Here is a 19,146-nt window from a genome sequence, read left to right on the forward strand (position 1 = left end):
CCGCCCGGCTCTCCCGCATGTCCTCTCGCATCTGCCGACCGACGGCTCCTGTGACATTATCACACGCACAGGACAGCCCAGAGAGAGCTGGGACAGCAGGTGAGGACAGTGACGGACACAAGGCCACAGCTCAGCCCGAAATTCAGACCTCGCCCCTGCTCTGCGCTCTGCCGGAAGGGGGTCCTTGTCCCCTCCGTCGGTGGATTCCTCCTCAGAGCGCCCGTCAGCGGGGCAGAAACAGCGACCCGGGTCCATCGCTGGACACAGGACTGCCCCGGCCGTCCCAGCAGCCCCTGCACACACGGACCCCCCCTGAACCTGAGCGCACGCTCGCCCCCCGAGCCTGCAGCCTGATGGGTGGACGCCCTGCGCACACGGCGTCGGACCCGCAGTCCCCCACACGCCGTCTCCGCAGGCAGCCGCCTCCTGTCCTCGCTCCGAGCCGCCGGCTTTGGGAAATTGCTCCCCACCTCAGGAGGACTTGGAGTGACGCAGAGACCTCCGGCCCTGACGAGGTCCCTTCCCTGGGGGCCCGCGTCCCCGCACTGCAGCTTCCCCCTCGGCTGAGGGCCCTTCCTCTGACGGGTTGGGCTGTCAGGACGGGGACCCCCTCCCCGCTCACCTTGCGAATAATTTTTGGCTCTTCAAGGAAAGCCAGGCCACACCTGACGTCAGCCCATCACCTCCAACCCCCTGCGACACGGAGACATGCCAAGTCCTGTCACCCCGTAAGAAGTCTGTCCTTGGTCTGTCTGCTGACCCTGGGGCCTCTGACAGGCTGGTGTGGACTCATCTCTCCACCGCGGTCTGTTCCGTCTCCGGCTCCCGGTCAGGAAGCAGCGGCCACACTCCCACGAGGACTCCGGCGCACAGAAAGCCCCTCTTGCAAACTCACGTTGGGTCTGCGGCCCCACGACCACCAGTGGATACTGACCCGACTTCGCTCTTTGTCGACGGGGCCATTCACCGGCTCTCACGAGGTGGGACAGAAGCGGGGCAAAGTGTCTCAGAGGCACGGGCTTCAGATGCTCAGCTCTGCAGAGGCCTGGGGCCTACAGGCCGACCTGTCCCTGGTCCTGCGGTCCTTGGAACACACCCACTCCGACCCTTCCCAACAGCCGCGCCGCTTCCCCACCAGACTCCCGGAGCAGAGCCGCCTGTGTCAGCTGAGATGCTGGTGGAGCCCGTTCACCGTTCACGGTGTGCGCGACCGGCCGCGGGCCGTGCTCCCACCCAGCCTCGGCAGGGTGACGGCAGTGGGCTGTGCCAGCTCTGCTGCGACCCCGCAGGGCCCACGGAGGCAATTCCCCCGGCTGCTCCCACGCCCTGGCCAAGCCCCAGGAACTCCGGGCCCCTGCTGCAAACCCCCTGCGGAAAGAGGAGCTTTCCTGCCCCCGAGCTAGGATGGAGAATAAACAAACACACGAGACTCGACAGTTGGGTGCATTAAATGACGCTGTTCTGGGAAACTGGCTCCCACCAGGCTCGGCAGCGGGTCCGGCGGCACAGCCGCGGCGGACGGAGGAAACCGTCAGACCCTCCATCCTCCTCACCATTCCGCACCGCGCGGCACTGAAGGATTCTTCTGTTTAAAAAATAAGCTTTCTTTTTTTAAAAGGCTACTTTTCTTTTTAAGATTTCATTAATTTATTTCAGAGAGAGAGCACGAGCAGGGGGAGCAGCCGAAGGAGAAACAGGTTCCGCCGAGCAGGGAGCCCAACGCGGGACTCGATCCGAGATCATGACCTGAGCCGGAGATGCACACTGAATGACCGAGCACCCAGGCACCCCTAAAAATGTTTTCTGAGACACAAATGCCACGTTCTGAAGTCACGGCGGCTGAGGAATGACAGTTTGTGGCCTCCGTAAGACAAAGTCATCTCCTGGGCCTGTTTTCCAGGAGGAAACGGTCGGTGGAGAGAGGCACTTGGCATTTTCTTCTGAGAAGGGTCTTCAGGTGCTGCAGGGCGGGCTGGTAACCCGAGGGTCCGCGCGGGCCGGAGAGCACATCAGCCGGCAGGTCATCCCAGCAGGGCCGGCAGGCAGGGGGAGCCTCTGCCCAGCCCACACCCGAGCGGCAGAGCTCCTCCTCCGGTGCACGCGACCGCACGGACCCTCGGCGGCCACTGAGGCTCCCCTCAGCAAAGGGGCCGACCCGCGCTCAGCGCAGCTCCGGACGAACCACCCCCTCCGGGGTTATCACTGCAGGAACCTCCTCTGCACATGACGACAAAGAACAGATCACACGTCAGTCAGACGTCGCACGATGCTTCACCTCTTTACTCCCAAGCGTCACGAGGTGTGACGTGGTGGCCAAGCTGGGCTTTTGGGCTGTTTGCGCCAGCAGCGGCTGAAATGCTGTGCCGAGGCTGTCAGGTGGCCCAAAGGGCAGAGGCATGTGCCTCCCTGTGCGAACGGTTCCCTGGTTGTGGACTTGCAGATTGTCACTGTGGCACTGCGACTGCAGACCTCAGAGCGCTAGAAGCCTCGAATCAAGGCCACCGACCCTTTGTGTTCCCAAGGGCCTCAACGCCCTGCATTTGCCATCATATGTCCTCCGGTTGGTTTTCAGGTAAACTGCCGTAGAATCAACCATGGCACTAAAGCCACCTAGAAGAACGTGGCTGTCCATTCAATCCATTCAACCCCAAACACCGACACATTCCCAGTCGTGACAATCCCGGGACTCGGGTCTCCCGGAAGCACTCAAGGGGCATCTCCCGCACATGGGGACGCGGTGGCAAACACCTGCAGGAGTCGGGCCACTGGAGGAGGTCCTGAGGTCAGAGGTCGCAGGACGTCCCTGACTTCCAGGGCCACCAGCTGCCCCACCTGATAGCGATGTGTGCCCGAGACGTCAAGTCTGCAATCCCCGTGTTTGTACCCAGGAAGCCACAGCGACGAGCATCCCCGTCATTTTCTAAGGGAGCCTCACACTCTCTCCTTCCGCTCCCAGGAGCGGAGCTGGAGACGTGCACACCCACTCTCAGCAGACCCTGAGGCATCCCCGAGGCACTGGACGGGGATGACCCGCTGAGTATCAGGGCAGCCGCAGAGAGGGCTGGGAAACTCTCCGAGGCTCTGAGGCTGGGCACGTGTAAACCATGGCATTCCAGAGCTGGGAGCACCACCCTGCAGAGTTGGCACAAGACAGGTCTGAGGGAAGGCTAGCTCGGTCCAGGGTGGGGTCCAAGGGCATAGTCCAGAACACGACCAGTGACCGAGGGGACCACACCTCGCGGCATCAGCTCCACCTCCTGGATGACGTCAGACCCTCGTCCTCAGGGACCATCAGTGTCAGAGCCTCCCCTTTTCTCTTCCTGAAGCTTCTCTCTCTGCTTTACTGTGGGACGTCATTCACGTGGACCACAGCACTGAGTGTGGGTTACGTCCAACGTACGGTTCTTGTGCTCGACTACGCTACGACAGCGAGATTCGGTTCTTGTGCTCGACTACGCTACGACAGCGAGATTCGGATCTGCAACTGGCAGATCTTGGGTGAACACGGGACTCCATAAAGTCCAGACACCAAAACACAAGCAACAGCCACACCCTCCGCAGTAAAACGTCCATGATGTATCCAGACTTCTAGCGTAAGGACGCTGAAGCTTGAGATCATCAAACACTTAGGTACTTACAGATCACTAAGCTCAATGTTCTTTTTTAAAAAAATTAAGGTACAATTGACATAACATTTTCAGATGTAAAACGATTCTGTATTGGCATACACTGCAGAAATATCACGACACAAGACTTTCAAAGATCTACTCTCGCGCCACCTTCAAATGTGCACGATGCCATCCCCGTGCAGAGCCCCTGAGCTGTACTTCCCGGCCCCTGACTTAGTTGTAGCTGGAATTCTGCCCCTTCAGCCACTGCGCCCACCCCACAACCACCACCACTGGCAACCACCAATCTGTGCTCTGTGTCCGCGGGTTTGTTTGTTCATTCATTTTGTTTTTTAGATCTTTCTCTGACTTATTTCACTCAGCATACCAAGGTCGCTGCATGTGATTGCAAAGCAAGGTCCGAGTAACGTGTGTACACACCACCGCGTTGCCCATTCATCCGCAGACGGAGGTAGGTGGTTTCCATGCTTGACCGCTGTAAACGCTGCTGCGGAGAGCAGAGAGCTGCACGCATCTCTTCAAATTAATGCTTTTCTTTTCGTTTAGAAAACACCTAGTGTAATCGCTGGATTGTAGGGTAGCTCCGTTTTTAGTTTTTGAGGAACCTTCATACTATTTTCCACACGGCTGCACCAGTTAGCATTCCCAGCAGCAGTGCACAAGGGTCCCCCTTTCTCTACATCTGTGCTAAAACCTGCTATTTCTTGCCTTTTTACCTATTTAAAAAGGCATGATGTGAAATCTCAATGTGTTTTCTTTAAAAGATTTTATTTATTTATTTGACAGAGAGACAGAGAGCGTGCGCACACAAGCAGGGGCAGTGTCAGGCGGGGGTGGGGGGGGGAGAAGCAGGCTCCCCGCAGAGCAGCAGGGCGTCTGATGCGGGGCTCGATTCCAGGACCTCAGGATCATGACCAGAGCCCAAGGCAGACGCTGAACCGAGGGAGCCACCCAGGCGCCCCTCAGAGAGATTTTAATCTTCATTTCCGTGATGATTAGTGACGTTAAGCATCTTTGTGTCTATGGCCATCTGTGCGTCTCCTCTGGAACAGTGTCTGCTCAGATATTCTCCCCATGTTTTAACTGGATTGTGTCTCTTGCTACCGACTGCTATGAATTCCACATACACTGTGGATATAATCCCTTATCAGACACAATTTGCAGGCATCTTCTCCCATTAAGGAGGAATGGAATCTTATCTTTTCCTTCTGCGGATGCTTTCCTTTGGTCACAGAAGTTTTTAGTTTGATGTTTTCGCACGTTTGGTTTTGGTTTGTTGCCTTCACCTTTGGTGTCAGATCCAAGGACTCATCACCAAGACCGATGTCAAAAAGCTGACTTGGAGCCCGTGTTTTCTTCTAGGAGTTTGTGGCTTCAGGCCTTACAATCAAGTTTTTAACCCTTTTTGGGGTAATTTTTGTGTACTGGGTAAGGGGGGGTCTAGCTTCATTCTCTTGCAAGCAACCGTCCAATTTTCCCAAAGTCATTTACTGACGAGACTGTTCTTTCCCGTTGTGCGTTCCTGGATCTGCTGTCCTAAATTCATTGGCGAGGGGCGCCTGGGGGGCGCAGGGGGTTAAGCTGCTGCCTTTGGCTCAGGTCATGGTCTCAGGGTCCTGGGATCGAGCCCCGCAACGGGCTCCCTACTCGGTGGGGAACCTGTTTCTTCCCCTCTCTCTGCCTGCTTGTGATCTCCATCGAATAAATAAATAAAATCTTCAAAAAAAAAAAAAAAAAAAAGATTGCGCGTCAATGACTCAAATTCAGAGACTTGAAAGGATAAACTAAATAGAGCGACGGACCTAAATAAATAAATGAATTGGCAATCCACGTGTGGGTTTACTTTTGGGCTGTTATACTCTGCTGACCTATGTGTCTGTTTTAGACAACTGCTTCAACTACTAAAGCTCCGTAATGTGGCTTGAAAACAGGGACCCAGGTGTCCCCGGCTTTGCTGTTCTTACTTGACATTGCTTTGGCTCTCTGAGGTCTTTACTGAATTTTATATGTTTGTTTTTGTTTAAATTGGTCTCAAGCTGGTTTTTGGTGTTTTGTTGTTGTTTTTTTACTTTTCCTTTGATTTCCTGGTTGACTCACGGGTCACTCACTGGCACGCTGTTTAATCTCCACATACTTGTGAATCTTCCTGTTTTCTTCCTGTAACTGATTTCTGGTTTCACACCACTGTGCGTCAGGAAAGATGCCCACTAGTTCACTCTTCTGAAATTCACTGAGATTTGCCTTGTGGCCTCATGGGATCTGTCCTGGAGTTCATCCCAGACGCGCCTGAGAAGAGTGTGGGTTCTGGTGCGTACGGAAGGATGGAACGCTCTGCGTAATGAAGCCCACTGGTGTCCCCTGTCACGGCGGGCCGGGGTCTCTCCCTTCAGGGGAATGAACATCAGCTTCATACATGTAGGTGCTCCTGTGCGGGGTGCATAAATGTTTACAAGTGTTACGTCTTCTCTGCGGACCGATGCCCCTACCGCTGCGGAACCCTCCGTAGCGTCTGCTCGGTCTGTTGCCCTCTTCCTCTGCGCCTCCACGGGTTATCTCGGAGCGGCCGCCCGCTGCCCTCTCCAGGTCCTGACGTCCGCAGCGGGCGCTGGAGGCCGCGTGTCGCTGGCTCTCGTGTCCTCTCCCCCGCCGTGCTGTCCGCCTTTGCTTAGAGAACTCAGTCCTTCTACACGTGAAGTAGTTACGGGTCAGAGACGCGAACCGGCCGCCCTTCTGTTAACCATTTTCTGGCTGCGTCTCCGCAGGGTCTCTCTGTTCCGTCCCTCCTCTCTCCTCTGTGAGTTGCTGCCTGTCTTCATGTGACACCGAGATCAAGGAGTGCTTTATATTCCGTGTCTCCACTAGAGGGGTCTGCTTTTCGGTTCTGTAAGGGTCACGTAAAACTGCCTGCACACACACACTGGTGCGTGTGTCAGTCTATGTAATTTGATGGCAACGGAAGGTTGAACATGGTGGAAAACGGAGTTTCGCCTGCCCTCCCCGTATTTAATGTTTTGATATCGCACTTACATCTTTTTACTTTGTGTTTCCCTTAACAAAGTATTGTAGTTTTCATGATTTTTACTACTTTTGTCTTTTTAACCTTCACTCTAGTTTCAGTTTTACTAAACCATCAATCCATTACCTTTGCTCTACATGGACTCTGCCAGTGAGGCTTATACTCTCATTTATTTTCTTGTCACCAATCTCTTTTCACCTGAAATCAGACGTTGAATGTTTCTCCTCGGGCCTGTTCAGTGGTGATGAGCTCCTTCCAGCCCTGCCGGCCCGGAAGACTGGCCCTCTTCCAACTCCGAACGGCAGCCGCGCTGTGCAGGGCGTCCTCGGCTGCTGGTTTGCTTTTCAGCACTTCGAATACATCCTGCTGCTCCCTCCTGGCCCACAAGGTTTCTGTTGAAAAATCCACAAAGAGTCTTTGTGGTTTCCTTGTATATAATAAATTGTTTTTCTCCTGCCGCTTTTAAAATTCTCTCGTTAACGTTGACATTTTAATTATAATGTGTCTTGCCGTGAACTCTCTGGATTCACTCGCTGTGATCTCACGGTCTCCAGGCTCCCGGGACCCGGAAGTCTGTTTCTTTCCCCGGTCACGGATGTCTCTGCTACTGTCTATTCAGTTACGCTTTCTCCCCTTTCTCTCTTTCCCCTCCTTCTGCAACTCCCGCACGTGAATGCTGTCCCGCCTGATGTTGTCCTACAGTTCCCTCAAGCTATCTTAACATAAAATAGACTGGTTTTGTTTCTTTCCACCGCTCTGTGTGAGGTCTGCTGTCCTGTTCCTGCTCGCTGACGCCTTCTGCTTGGCTATGGGGTGTTCCCAGCAGTCTTCCATCCGATCTGTTGGCCTTCCGCTCGGGGACTTCCGTCCGGTGTCCCCCTCTGCTCTCCGTCTCTGGTGCAGCTCACACCGCGCGCCTCTGTACTTCTCCGGAGTTCAGTGAGTGTCTTTATGACCATCACGTTGAACTATTTATTTCATTGAGGTTTGACCTTGATCTTTTTTCTGGACCCCATTCCTGTTTCCTCACTGCGTCCGGCTCTGCATCAGTGGAGCAGCCGCCTGTCCCAGCTGGAAGGAGTGGCCGTGCGAGCGACGGGTCTGCGCATGCGGCCTTTCCCTCGGTCGTCTCTTGACTTTCCCTGATTGTCTAAGCACAGGTTTGTTCCTGCTATGCTCCCATTGCTGAGGCTGTGCCAAGACCCATCGCATTCCACAGGGAGGAGTCCACTGAGCACCAGGTTCCAGACTGCCTGGTAGCCAGGCTCTCAGGCAGCAGCTTTTAATTATGCAAATATATGCAGTCCTGTGGGACCCTGATCATAAACCGTGCCAGCCCTCAGACCAGGATGTCTGCAGGGGGCTTCTGGGCGAGACTTGCAAACATCAGGGCTCCAGATGTGTGTGGACCTGCTTTCTCAGAGGTGGCAGGGAGCTGGAGCAAGGTCAAGGGTGAGTGCAGAGTTTCCCCCATCTGTGTGCCCTCAGGGTCCCTCCGTCATCTCCAAATGTGTGGCAGACCTGAGGCCTGTGCCTCAGGCTGCAGCCCCGGCACAAGTAAGTAGCTCTTTACCGGGGACAGACCAGGCATGTTTCAGCGTGCTGTCTGTGCAGGGCCCCGGGGTGGCCATCCTCAAGAGCGCTCTCTCCAGGTGACACGGTACTGTGGGGCATGGGTACGCTAGCCCTGAGCTACCAGAGCCGGCACGCCTGGGGGTTGCCCGGGAGGTCTGCGTGCCCCTGCCGGCTTCTGCGAGGCAGCGGGAGAGTGTGGGCTGCGGTACGCCCCTGGCTTCAGCAGTGTGCCGGAGCGCTTGGGCTGGCTTGAACCCCCAGACAGGACAGCTTTCGCAGAGCAGAAGTGCAAGGAGAAGCAAAGTGCAGAAATGGTGCGTGTCCATGCCTCCGTCCCCAGAACCCCAACCCGGCCCTCTGGCAGTGCTCCAAGATGAGCAATCACTTTCCAAGCCGCCCCTCCTGCACAGGGCCCCAGGACAAGTGAGCGGGGCATGAACTCTGTGAGCTGGACACAAGCCCCGATGCTTTCAGAGGCAGGTGTGGGAACTGTTCCCGCCACCGACGTAGCCGCCAAACCCCCGCCCAGAGCCTCAGAAGCCACAAAATACCTCTGTGCTTCTCAATCCACATCCTGCCAAGATGAAAAACCATTTAAAAAAAGCCAGCGGAGTGCTCTGACCTCATGGGAGAACGCTCCACGGCGGCCGGGCCGGGCCCGACCCTCTGGCTGGGACGTACCTTTCTCGTGAGCGGCACTTCGATGGGCACGGGGACCACTTCGGCCAGCAGGCAGCCGTAGAAGGCCACCATGGAGGCGGCAGGGTCGTTGTTGGGAAACACCAGCGCCACCTGCACGGACACAGAGCGGGAGCCGTTAACCAGCCGGCGCGGCCCCAGGGGCCCACGCTCTCAGCGACGACACTCAGGCGCACAGGAGGACACTGCGGTAACTCGCACTTCAGTAGTCGGCGTGCGCGCCTCCTCTAACGGATGCAGACACGAGCGACCGACGGTCGGCTAGAACCCGGCCCAGACGCCGCCGTCCCGACTGTGCTTCTCCTGCCGCCAGTGTCGCCTGCGCCTGCCTTGCTCCTCCCACTCCCCCAGGCTCAGCAAGGGCTTCCGCGAGCGTCCGGGGAGCCTTTGCCGCTGTGCCCTGACATGAGGGCGGGCGGACACCCTCTGCTCTGGCCCCAGGCCAGCACTCGCCCCTCTGGGCCTTCATTTTCCTCCCTGTGTCCTAGTGTGGTGCAGAGGGTCACTGAGAAGGCAGGAGGGGGCAGGCTGAGGCCCGGCGCATGGCTCGCAGGCGGGAACGGGAACCAGCCCGGCGGGCGGTCCCCCGCACGTGGGCACGGAGGCGGCTTCCACGGACACCTGCTCCCCATTCCCCCCAACCACCCCAAGGCCTCACACGTGGAGGCCGCCATGAGCACGTAGTCGTCAAGGTTGGGTCCGTCTAAACCCCCACGGAGAACGCGATTTTTGAAATGTATTTTCTGAGAGCCCCGTGGTGCCTTAGCGAGGGACGAGGCTCCCGTGGGCGGCTCACGCCGAGCGCTTCTGCTCCGCTTCCTCATTGGCCTGTGTTTCCACGTGGGCCCTGAGGTGGCAAAGACTTAGAAATCTGTCTGAGAGCGTGAACTTAATGTCACTTCTGTTTTATTCCCACTGTCACATGTAGCGTTGGAGGATCCGTTGTCAAATGCCCCTTTACGTGGCACTGGCTGCTTCACAAACACGTGGTCCGACGGTGTATGTGGAGCTCGTTCTAGAGTCTGCCGTGCAGCTCACCCACTGCGGACCCCGCTGGCTGTCCTGTCCCCGTGGCTCCTCTGGGACCAGCCTTTCCCTTCGGGCCGCTGGGAACACGTCCTAGGGACAGAGCGGAGCCGTGCTATGACCACACACCGCGCTCTGCTCTGCAGGACCCGCTCCCGGGCCAGCGCATCTCTCCCGCCCGCCGGCCCCGCGTCCGTGCTCCTGTCCCTCCCTGCGGCCGGCGGCCGGCGGCGTGCTCCGACGCTCTCCGGCCCCGGGACTTAACGTGCACACGTCAGTCCTGCGTGACCTCACTCAGAAGCTTAAGCGGTTTCTTCTCGAATGTTGTCCTGCCTACATGTCGCGGGTTCTGCCGTGAGCAGCCGGGAAGAGGCTCCATCTCCATCTCCGTATTTAAGTAAGCGAATTGGCACAGAGCCAGTTCGCAGCTGGGAACCGAGCAGGCCACGTCTTCAGTGTCGGCCAGCAGGACAGCCGGTGGGAAGTGAAACGAGTCTGGGACTAACTGAAGGTCTCCTCTCCAGACGGCACTCCTGCAGCTGACGGAAAGCGGAGAAATGAGGGACCACGCCCCCGGAAGGCCAGGAAGAGCCGTCGCAGCACTGAGGAACCATGTCTGGGAAAACTGGCAAAGCGACTTTTCCGATCCCAGCCCGAGGACAGGAGGCCACCGCTGACCTCCCGGCACGTCCTAGAGGTTTGTCACAGCTCAGGTCTGTGCCTCCAGCTGACACGCGGACGTGACACCACCAGCTTTTAGACCAGGGTCCGGCCAAGCTCTGTGTTCACGGAGTGAGTGCTTGTGAGGCATCCTCAGAGAACACCGAACTGCCCTCCAAAACGGACGGTCGCCCTGCGCACAAGGGACCTGGTAACCGTGGACTCCTTGTCTTCCTAGAGCACCTGTCCGCCGCGCAGCGTCCTCCCCAGGCCGGAGCACCAAGAGCAATCCAGGGTCGCCGCCGGACCAGGTCGGTCGTGCTCCGGGATCCAGGGCCGGCTGCAGCCCAGCTCTGCTCAGACGAAGACCCACCTGACCCGGGCATTCCAGTCCCCATGGCCAAGTCACCACGGCCTCTGCCAACGAGGCTACGTTAGAGGAACTTGCAGAGCTGTGCTAAGGAGGGTGAAACATTTCGTGCCGGTGTAAAGTAGATGAAAGCAAACACAGAATGGTCCGATGCTCTGTCTCTCAACAGCATCAATGCAGCGGACAGACGGGTCGAACACCAGGAGACTAGAATGAAAACGGAAAAGACCGAGACAAAAAAAAAATAATGGAAAGACTTTCGTTGTTCTGTTTTGCAGTTTAGGGAGGGACATTCTCCTTCCAAGTCTGAACGCGGCGCATGCGGGTCTTCTGGTGGCTCGGCAGGGACTCCCGGGCTCGCGGGCAGGCGGCGCTCTGACAGAGGCACGCAGCCCCCTCACAACTGCAAACCCGTGCTCCGGATGCCGCCGGACCTCAGGACCCACAGTGCAGGCTGCACCCACGAGTCAAGGGCAGAGAGGCACAGCCCCGCGTCTGCTGAGGTCTTGGCTCCTAAAAGCAACCCTCTTGCTTGGGCCCGTGCTTGGCTCTCCCCACGTCGGGGGCTCCGAGGACACTGGTTTGTCCAGCTTTTGGGCCCCACACGCATTCCTGCCGTGGCTCTTTCCCACGCGTGCCTGCTACCTGGCCGACGGCCCGGGGCTTGCTCTGCACTCCGGGAAGATTCCAGGGTTGCAGATGCTCCCCCCAAAGGAGAAAGTCGCTCTGCCCCCCACCGGGACAGTCCACCTCCAGCTCTTACCACCTGTTCTGAGGACCCGATCACTTCCCAACGTCTAGAAAAGCCAACCATCCTACTGTGTCTGTATCCTTTCCGGTACGGCAAGTTCCTGCAGGCCGGCCTCACGGGGGCCGCATCTTGGGGTCTTCCGAGCACCCTCCACAGCTCCCCAAACCCCGTTCAGCTTAGGCACACAAATGTGTTTTAAAGGCATTTCCTTTAAAGGTAATGCCCCAAATTGCGTCGATAAGGTCACCCATGTGAAAAATGTCGTCAAGTTTTTATGTAAAAGACTGAATATGCTCGTTACTCTGGGGAAAATAATGTTTTGTTCAAAAGTCATCTTGAACGAGAGTAAAAACTCTGTTTATTGCAACAGGAGGTCGTGACCGGTCGACGGCTGTGGTCACGTGTCTCCAGTACAGGCGCCCGCACGCCTGGGCCAGATGCTGGCGGCATGAGCGACCCCAGGATGATGTAGAAGAGTCGTTCCCTCACACCGTTCTGGCCGGCTTCTGCCGGAAACCTCCGTATTCCGTTTATTCTACCAAAACCGCCCACAGACGCCTCCTTCCTAGCTGGGCGGGGCGCTTCGCTGTGTTCTCTTTACCGTCAGGAACCTCAAGGTCAGGACCTGGGAGCACTCACGCAGGCGGACTGAGACCGTCCCCCAGATCAGTGCGAAGGAAGCCCTCACCCACACGGGGTTTTCTCGTGATGACCGCGCAAGAGCAGACCCTCTCAGCTGTTCCCAAGTGCGCACCTCGGGACCACTAAGGACGTCCGCCCTGCCCTGCAGCCCTCCCCTTCCAGAACCAGCCCCAGAACTCTCCTCCTCCTCAGCGAAGCCTCCAGCTCCCAGGCCCTCGCCCGGCCCTCCCCCAACCCCCCCCCCCCAGTCCCCAGCCCCCAACAACGTCCCCAGACCCTCTAGGGCCCCCACCGTGCTTCTGTCTCAGGGAAATTCACTGCCCTAAGCACCTCCTATGCCGGTCCTTTGTGGCCGCCGCATTTCACGCAGCATAAAGCCCTCCGGGGCCGTCTGATGTCAGCGTGGGCCAGAACTCATCTTCCTTCTAAGGCTGCGTGACACTCCTGCGTGTGCACTGCACTGCGCTTCTCCATCCGTCCGTCTGCGGACACCTGAGCTCCTTCCCCTCTGGTTCTGCGAACAGGGCTGCTCTGAGCGCTGGTGCAGAAACGTCTATTCAAGCCCCTGCTTCCGGTTCTTCCGGAAGGAAGGCCCGTGGCTGGGTCATGGGGTCGTGCCGTGCTTCGTTTCCAAGGGCACCACCATACTGCTTCCTGGTGGCTGCACAGGGGACCTCCCTACTGGCAGCATGGGCGTGTCTTCATTCTTGCGACCGTGACGGATGTGCTGTGTCACTGGGGCTTTAAGGCACTGTCCCCAGATGAGCAGGAACATGGAGCATCTTCCCAGGGGCAGACCAGCCCCCTTCAAGTCTCTGTCCATTGCTTCACCTTTTTTTTTTTTATTGGTTGTTGCTGAATTGTGGGAGTTTCGTTTCCAGATCCTGGACGTAACAGATCCAGGATTTGTAGACACATTCTCTCTCGTCCTGTACGCTGCCACAGCTCTCGGTAGCCTCTGGGGCACACGGGAGTCATCCTGATGAAATCTAATTCACGTTTTCGTTTTTGTTGCCTGTGTTTTTGGTGTCGTCTAAGAAATCACTGCCAGATTCTGTGACACTTTCCCCGGTTTTATTCTCAGAGTTGCAGTCTTTGCCCTTAAGCGTCTGATCTACTGTGAGTTAACTTTTTACTCCACAGCAAGAAGGTTCAGTGTCCTCCTTCCGCTGGGGACGCCCCGTCTCCCAGCACCATTTGTGGAAGACACCGTCCTCCCCCATTTCACGTCCGAGCTCCCTTAATGAAAACCATCCCCCCGCCGGGCTCTACTCCGTCCACACATCTCTATGTTGCCGTCAGTACTGCTCCGTGTCGAGGACTGTAGCTTTGTGGCAAGGTTGACTCTCAGGATGTGCAGGACCCATAACTGACATTGAAAAGCCCGAGGTCAAACCTGGTCAATAAAAAAACATCAAGAATGGCAGCCCCCACACAAGGCTGTGTCAGTCTTTAAGAAATTCCTCCTCATGGGCCCTGTTCTTCATGGTAACTCAAGTAAACGGCAGCTCGTGTGCTAGACGCCGGCACGTTGATGAAATTCAACGAGAGGTCTTTGGGGACAGGTAGGGTATGTCAGAGTTGGGGCTGAAGGTACAAAGCAGCAATGGGGAAAAGGTACAACGTGCAAAACCAAGACCCCGTGGCTCTGAGCGCAGCCGCACGCCCACGCTGGGGTACAAAGCTGGGCGAGGGTATGAAGTGCACGGGGTATGACGCTGCCACAGAAACCCCAACATCCACCCTGGGGCTCACCAAGTAAGAATGGGAACCGGCTGCTCAGTGAGGGACGGCAGCCTCTGGCCCGGAATCCAACACCGGGACAGGACTGGGACCAGCGGCGAGCTGCCGAGACGGTCTGGCTCACTGGCGAACGCAGGCCAAGTTCTACGATCCTGTCTGCCTGCCCGGATAGAGGACACTAGGGGACAACAGGACGGTGGCTGGAGTCCAGGCTCTGGGCTCGGACAGGCGTGGACACGAGTGATGGCGGAGCCACTCCTGAGTTACCTGCCTCCTCTGATGTGACCCTTCCCCTCGCCGGCCCGAGCGTCCTCACAGACAAAACACAAGAAGGACACCAGCTGCGCTCGTGCACTTGATCCCAATCCATAGTTCAGGGAACAAAGCCTGACTTAGCAGGATCAGCACGAGGAGACCCCGAACTCAGACTTCCGACAGCAGGTGTCCTCGCTGTGTGGCCCCGGAAAGAGCACTCACCCGGTCGCCAGGTCGTACCATCGGCTCTTGCTTGGTACCTAATTTATGCAGAATGTTGTAAGCAACCTTCATACTTCTTGTCCACAGTTTGCCTGTGAACAGAAACAACAAGGAAACAAGTAAGGGGAAACGTGCAATCTGCTACATATCAACGCACACATTAAACTAGACAGGGCGCTAGTCCCTGTTAAGTCTTCAACTTATCCCCAGTCCCTGGATCAGGAAAGAAAATCAGAACCAGCAGAATCAGCAGGAGCTGGAGGGGTCGTCCAGTCACCCAGCTTCTGTGCACACCGGCCGACAGTGTGCTTCCTCCACAGCCCCTGACCCAGGGGACAGCGAGGAGGACCTGGACCCGGTACAGCCAAGTTCGTCCGAGAGCAGACCGGCTCCAGGAACTGTGCCCACGAAGACCTAGACAAAAGCCTGTTTCTCTTGCTTCCTCGCGTGATCTCTTTGGAAAGAGAGTGTTTCCTGAGGGATCCAGGTCACAGAGCTTAGACACAAATTCTTAACCTGCCGTCGCTCCTGAAGGCACGACTTTCGAGAACGTCAGATACGTTCTAAGACGTGAAATCCCACGTCCCGTCTGCGTTGTGACCCACTGGTTCCCTGCACCTGTCTCTGGCTTCTACTCAGGAATCACTTAGCAAGTAATAACTTTTCGTATCAAACTAAGTATGTTCCTAAAGCATTTCCTTCCAGGGTCCCGTGGGGGCGAGTGCCGGACACGGAGGGCGGTGTGAGGCGTAGCCCGCCTGGAAGTGGCCGCTGAGCGCGGGGGACGGTGAAAAGAGCACAGAGAGTTACCGTAAGTGAGGATGTACAGCGGCTTCCCATTCGTGTCCATCGTGGTCAGGCAGGGGGCCTTCGGGGAGATGGTTCCCCAGCGCTGCAACGCGGCTTCCAGGGACGGGGGCCAGTTGGTGACCACTCCCAGCTGCTCCCCGCGCATGGCCAGCATCTGTGCTCCCTCCGGCTTGGGCTGGTTCGGATCTGGTTGCTGAACTACAAGCATTCAAACATAAAAAGTTTTCAAGAAAAATACACCTTACCAGTGCAAGCACTTTCTACTTTTTAAAGAGAGTGGGACCCTTACTCAAGGTGACGAGTGGACAGAAAGCACACATGCGCGCTTTTCTAGAATCAGAGGCAGGACCCACAGACTGGCCTCGGGGACAGAGAGAGGCCTGGAATGCTCACGCTCTCCAGGACAATGTTGGGACGGCGCACAGAGGGACGCCTGGTGCACATGTCAGGGAACGCGTGCCCTGGGTATTGAACAGCAACGGCTCTGTCTGCAACATCCTGATTCTGGACTCCAGAGCTCACAGCCCGCTAAGCCCCAGAGCCCTTGAGCATGGCCACGTCAGTGTGAATTTATCACCCGTATCTGAACCACCAGCACAGAGCTCACTCCCTCGAGTCGAGCAAAGACAGATGTGGTGCGGCACTACTACAGTCTTCCCGACTGTTCCGCTGAGGTGAGCTCCCGGAGGAGGGTTCTCTCCCTCACGGTCGTGACTCACAATCCACCTGCTGGCCAGAAGTCGGCCACGTCTTGTGTGTGATACACGGAATGAGAAGACAACGGGTTTGGGTTGGACGTGATACACCCGGTGCTGCTCTGGCCTCGAGCTCAAAGGCTCGTGCACCGAGGCTAGGAAAAGGGCCGGCCTCACGCGCACACACTCGCTCCGCGTTCCTCAGACAGAGCGCGTCACCATGGGCCGGGCTCGCAGTTCCGGATGGGGGCTCGGCTCCCGGGACGAAATCCCCCCTTGAGGGACTCTATGCGCGTGCGCGGGCGGCTACCCCGCTGCCTGCTCTCAGCCTGTCTGCTAAGGGGGCCAGGACCCGCTCCAGAGAAGTGCGGTCCTCCGGGGAAGGCCGGCACTGCTCGTCTCAACAGGGCCCCGCACGATGGCCTGGGGGCCGCACGGACACGGGGGACAGGTCACCTTCCAGCAGTTCCTCAAAGTCATCCACGAAGAACTCGCGTAACGGCGGCCGCTTCGGTCGCTTGAGGGTGTTGACGAGCTGCTGGATTTTCGCCGACACCCGACTACTTACGGGCACCCCTGGAAGACAGAAGCACAGACAGACGAAGGGAAGGGACGGTCAGCACCTCACCCGCGGGCCAAGCGGCCATGACGCTGTGGCTGGGGCCCTGTCTTGAGTGCCCCCAGGACACCCCACATGGTGAAAGCCCGTCCCCGGGGCAGGCAGAGGCCCCACGGAACGACGCTCCACAGTGCCGTATCCGGCAGACCCCAGGCCGGGCCCGGTCCCACCTGCCGTCCCTGAGCAAGCTTGTCCTCCCCTTCACAGACTCCGGTCCTCGCTCCCACGGGGTCAGAGAGCCGACACAGCAGGCAGACCTCCCCGAGGCCCTGAGCACGGAGACCCCTGGTGCTCCCCTGCGGGGCCAGAGGCTCTGCCCGACGTGCCAAATCTAGGGGCCGACCTGTCAGGTGCTGACCCTGAGCTTCCTGACGCAAGCGCAGGCACCGGAGGTCCGTGGCGGGCCTGCCTTCTCCTCTCGTGGGCGCACAGCGGCCCTCCTCCGTCCCGCCCACCGAGGGCACCTTACACCTCCCGGAGCATAGCTAAAAACGCACTCTGAATCCGGGTTTTTGCAGAACACCGGATACGAGCCTCTAGCATCTCTCCCTGTGTACAGGGAAGAGTAAATCCCGTTTGATAACAAGACAGCTCTGCTTTACGACAACGAACGACACCATTCTGAGAACTGAGTCAACGAAATGACTGCTGAAGAAGGCACGAAGTTTAACTTTTCTAACAACGGGAATTAGTGACCACCACGGTGCTGACACCGCTGGGGCGAACGTGTGCGTCCTCCGCAGGCCCGTCTCGGTCTGGGGAGCCACTCCGAGACACAGACACCATGTGTCTTCCAGGGGGAGCCGTCACACCAGAGCCGGTGCGGCTCATGGACCGGGACGGGGATATGCGCCCCGAGGGAGGGAACAGCACACGCACACCATGGCCACACGGGCCATCTCCACAGAAATCGCACCTCCCGTCACCTCCACCCCGGCCTGGGAGGGGCTGCGCTCACGAGAGCAGGACACAGCGCAGCCCACGCTCCAGTCCGCTCCCCCGGTGGGTGGGGCAGGGGACGGCGGGCAGCCCCGCTGCCGAGCATCATCACCGCTGCTTATTCTTTCCGATTTGGAGGAAAAAAGCCACCTCCTTCCGCAGCCCAAGGAAACCACACCGGCTGTACGTGCCGATTATTCTGCTCTACATTCAACTTCTCACTGCCCTGCCCATCTAACACCACTCTCGGGCTGAAGGCCTCCACGACGCTTCCACACTCCTGAGCCAACGTCGGTGACGGATCGGCAAGCACAGGAGAACATACACAACGCCTGCTCCCGCCCGAGACTGAACTTCCTCCTGCCACACCGGCATTTCTCCCGACGCAGACACACTCTCGGCCAACGTGGGGACACTGCGCCGCTCACACCCTGCCACCCTCCGTGGGAGCCACGACACAGGTCAGAGTCCGCTGCGCGGACGGCCAGGGCAGGAACGGGATTTAGGAAGGAGGCGCCGCGCCCGCCGGGGGACCTACCGTCGCCCGTCTCCATGAGCTCTGCGTTGCCATACTTGGGCGCCGTCCGCGACGTCGTGGAGCCCTGCGGCCTTTCCACTTGGATCGGGTGTTCTGAGGTGTAAGTGGTCACGTCAGGAGGTGCAGAGTGATTCTCTAGAAAGAAGCAAATCACAAGTTTTCTGATCGTCACGACTGAGCGCGTCACGGGGTTTCACCAACTGCCACGTCCCAGGGAAAGGCCGGGTCTGTGTCCTCGTCCGTAGCAAGTCTGGGCACGAGGGTCATCTCTAAGGTCATCTACGTTGCTCAACACGGACCACGGTCGACTCCCTCCCGACGTGAAGGGACAGCAGGGGCAGAGAACTCAAGCCCCACAGGCGGATTCTGGGGTCTCCCCCCAGCTCTGCGCGTGCCCCCAGGTCGTGGGGAGCGTCTTAGCCCCTTGTGCCTCACTGTCCTCCCCACAAGGGACTAACACGGTCAGTCCCCTGCAGGGCCCAGGAAGTGAACTGAACGTACAGAAGGCTCTCACGAGGTTGGGGGACGGAAGGTAAGCATTCGAGAAACGTCAGCAGTTCTGTGTTAGCGCGCGCGATTCCAAATGACCACGTAACATACGTGTTTATGTGCCTGTCCGTGATGCGTCACACGCACCCCGGCGTGCCTGCACACGGACACGTGCACGGGGCTGGGGCGGCCAGCGTCCCCTGCCTGGTGCCTGACCCCGGCTCACAGCTGACCCCCCGCGGCCGGTCACTCACCCGTCTGTGCTTCTGCTTCCTGTTCTGTGAGATGCACATCCTGAGGCCAGCCCCAACCGCGAGGCGGCCAACGTGCGACGGGACTGCTGGGCGCACAGACCACCGCGAGAGGACCGGCGGCGGCCGCAGCACCGTGTGAGGAGGCCCGTGGTGTCTCCATGTGGGGTTTCCCATGGGGTCTCTGTACAGCACCCGGAAGCTCCAGAGCCCCAGC

At 58.0% G+C, this 19,146-nt stretch overlaps 1 protein-coding gene across 3 annotated transcripts in view; it reads right to left on the reverse strand.

Moving 5' to 3' along the window:
- The window catches only part of DIP2C (disco interacting protein 2 homolog C), a 345,413-nt gene that overhangs the window by 110,462 nt on the left and 215,805 nt on the right, over window positions 1-19,146 (reverse strand). For all 3 annotated transcript variants that reach the window (XM_059403972.1, XM_059403973.1, XM_059403974.1), the window contains 5 exons: window positions 18,190-18,324; window positions 16,550-16,669; window positions 15,399-15,596; window positions 14,589-14,680; window positions 8,902-9,012 (listed from right to left, as the gene is read on the reverse strand). In XM_059403972.1, the coding sequence (XP_059259955.1) occupies window positions 8,902-9,012; window positions 14,589-14,680; window positions 15,399-15,596; window positions 16,550-16,669; window positions 18,190-18,324 (656 nt within the window). The remainder of the gene's footprint in view (window positions 1-8,901; window positions 9,013-14,588; window positions 14,681-15,398; window positions 15,597-16,549; window positions 16,670-18,189; window positions 18,325-19,146) is intronic.

This window comes from Mustela nigripes, chromosome 6, assembly GCF_022355385.1.
Source record: "Mustela nigripes isolate SB6536 chromosome 6, MUSNIG.SB6536, whole genome shotgun sequence".
Lineage (NCBI taxonomy): Eukaryota > Metazoa > Chordata > Mammalia > Carnivora > Mustelidae > Mustela > Mustela nigripes.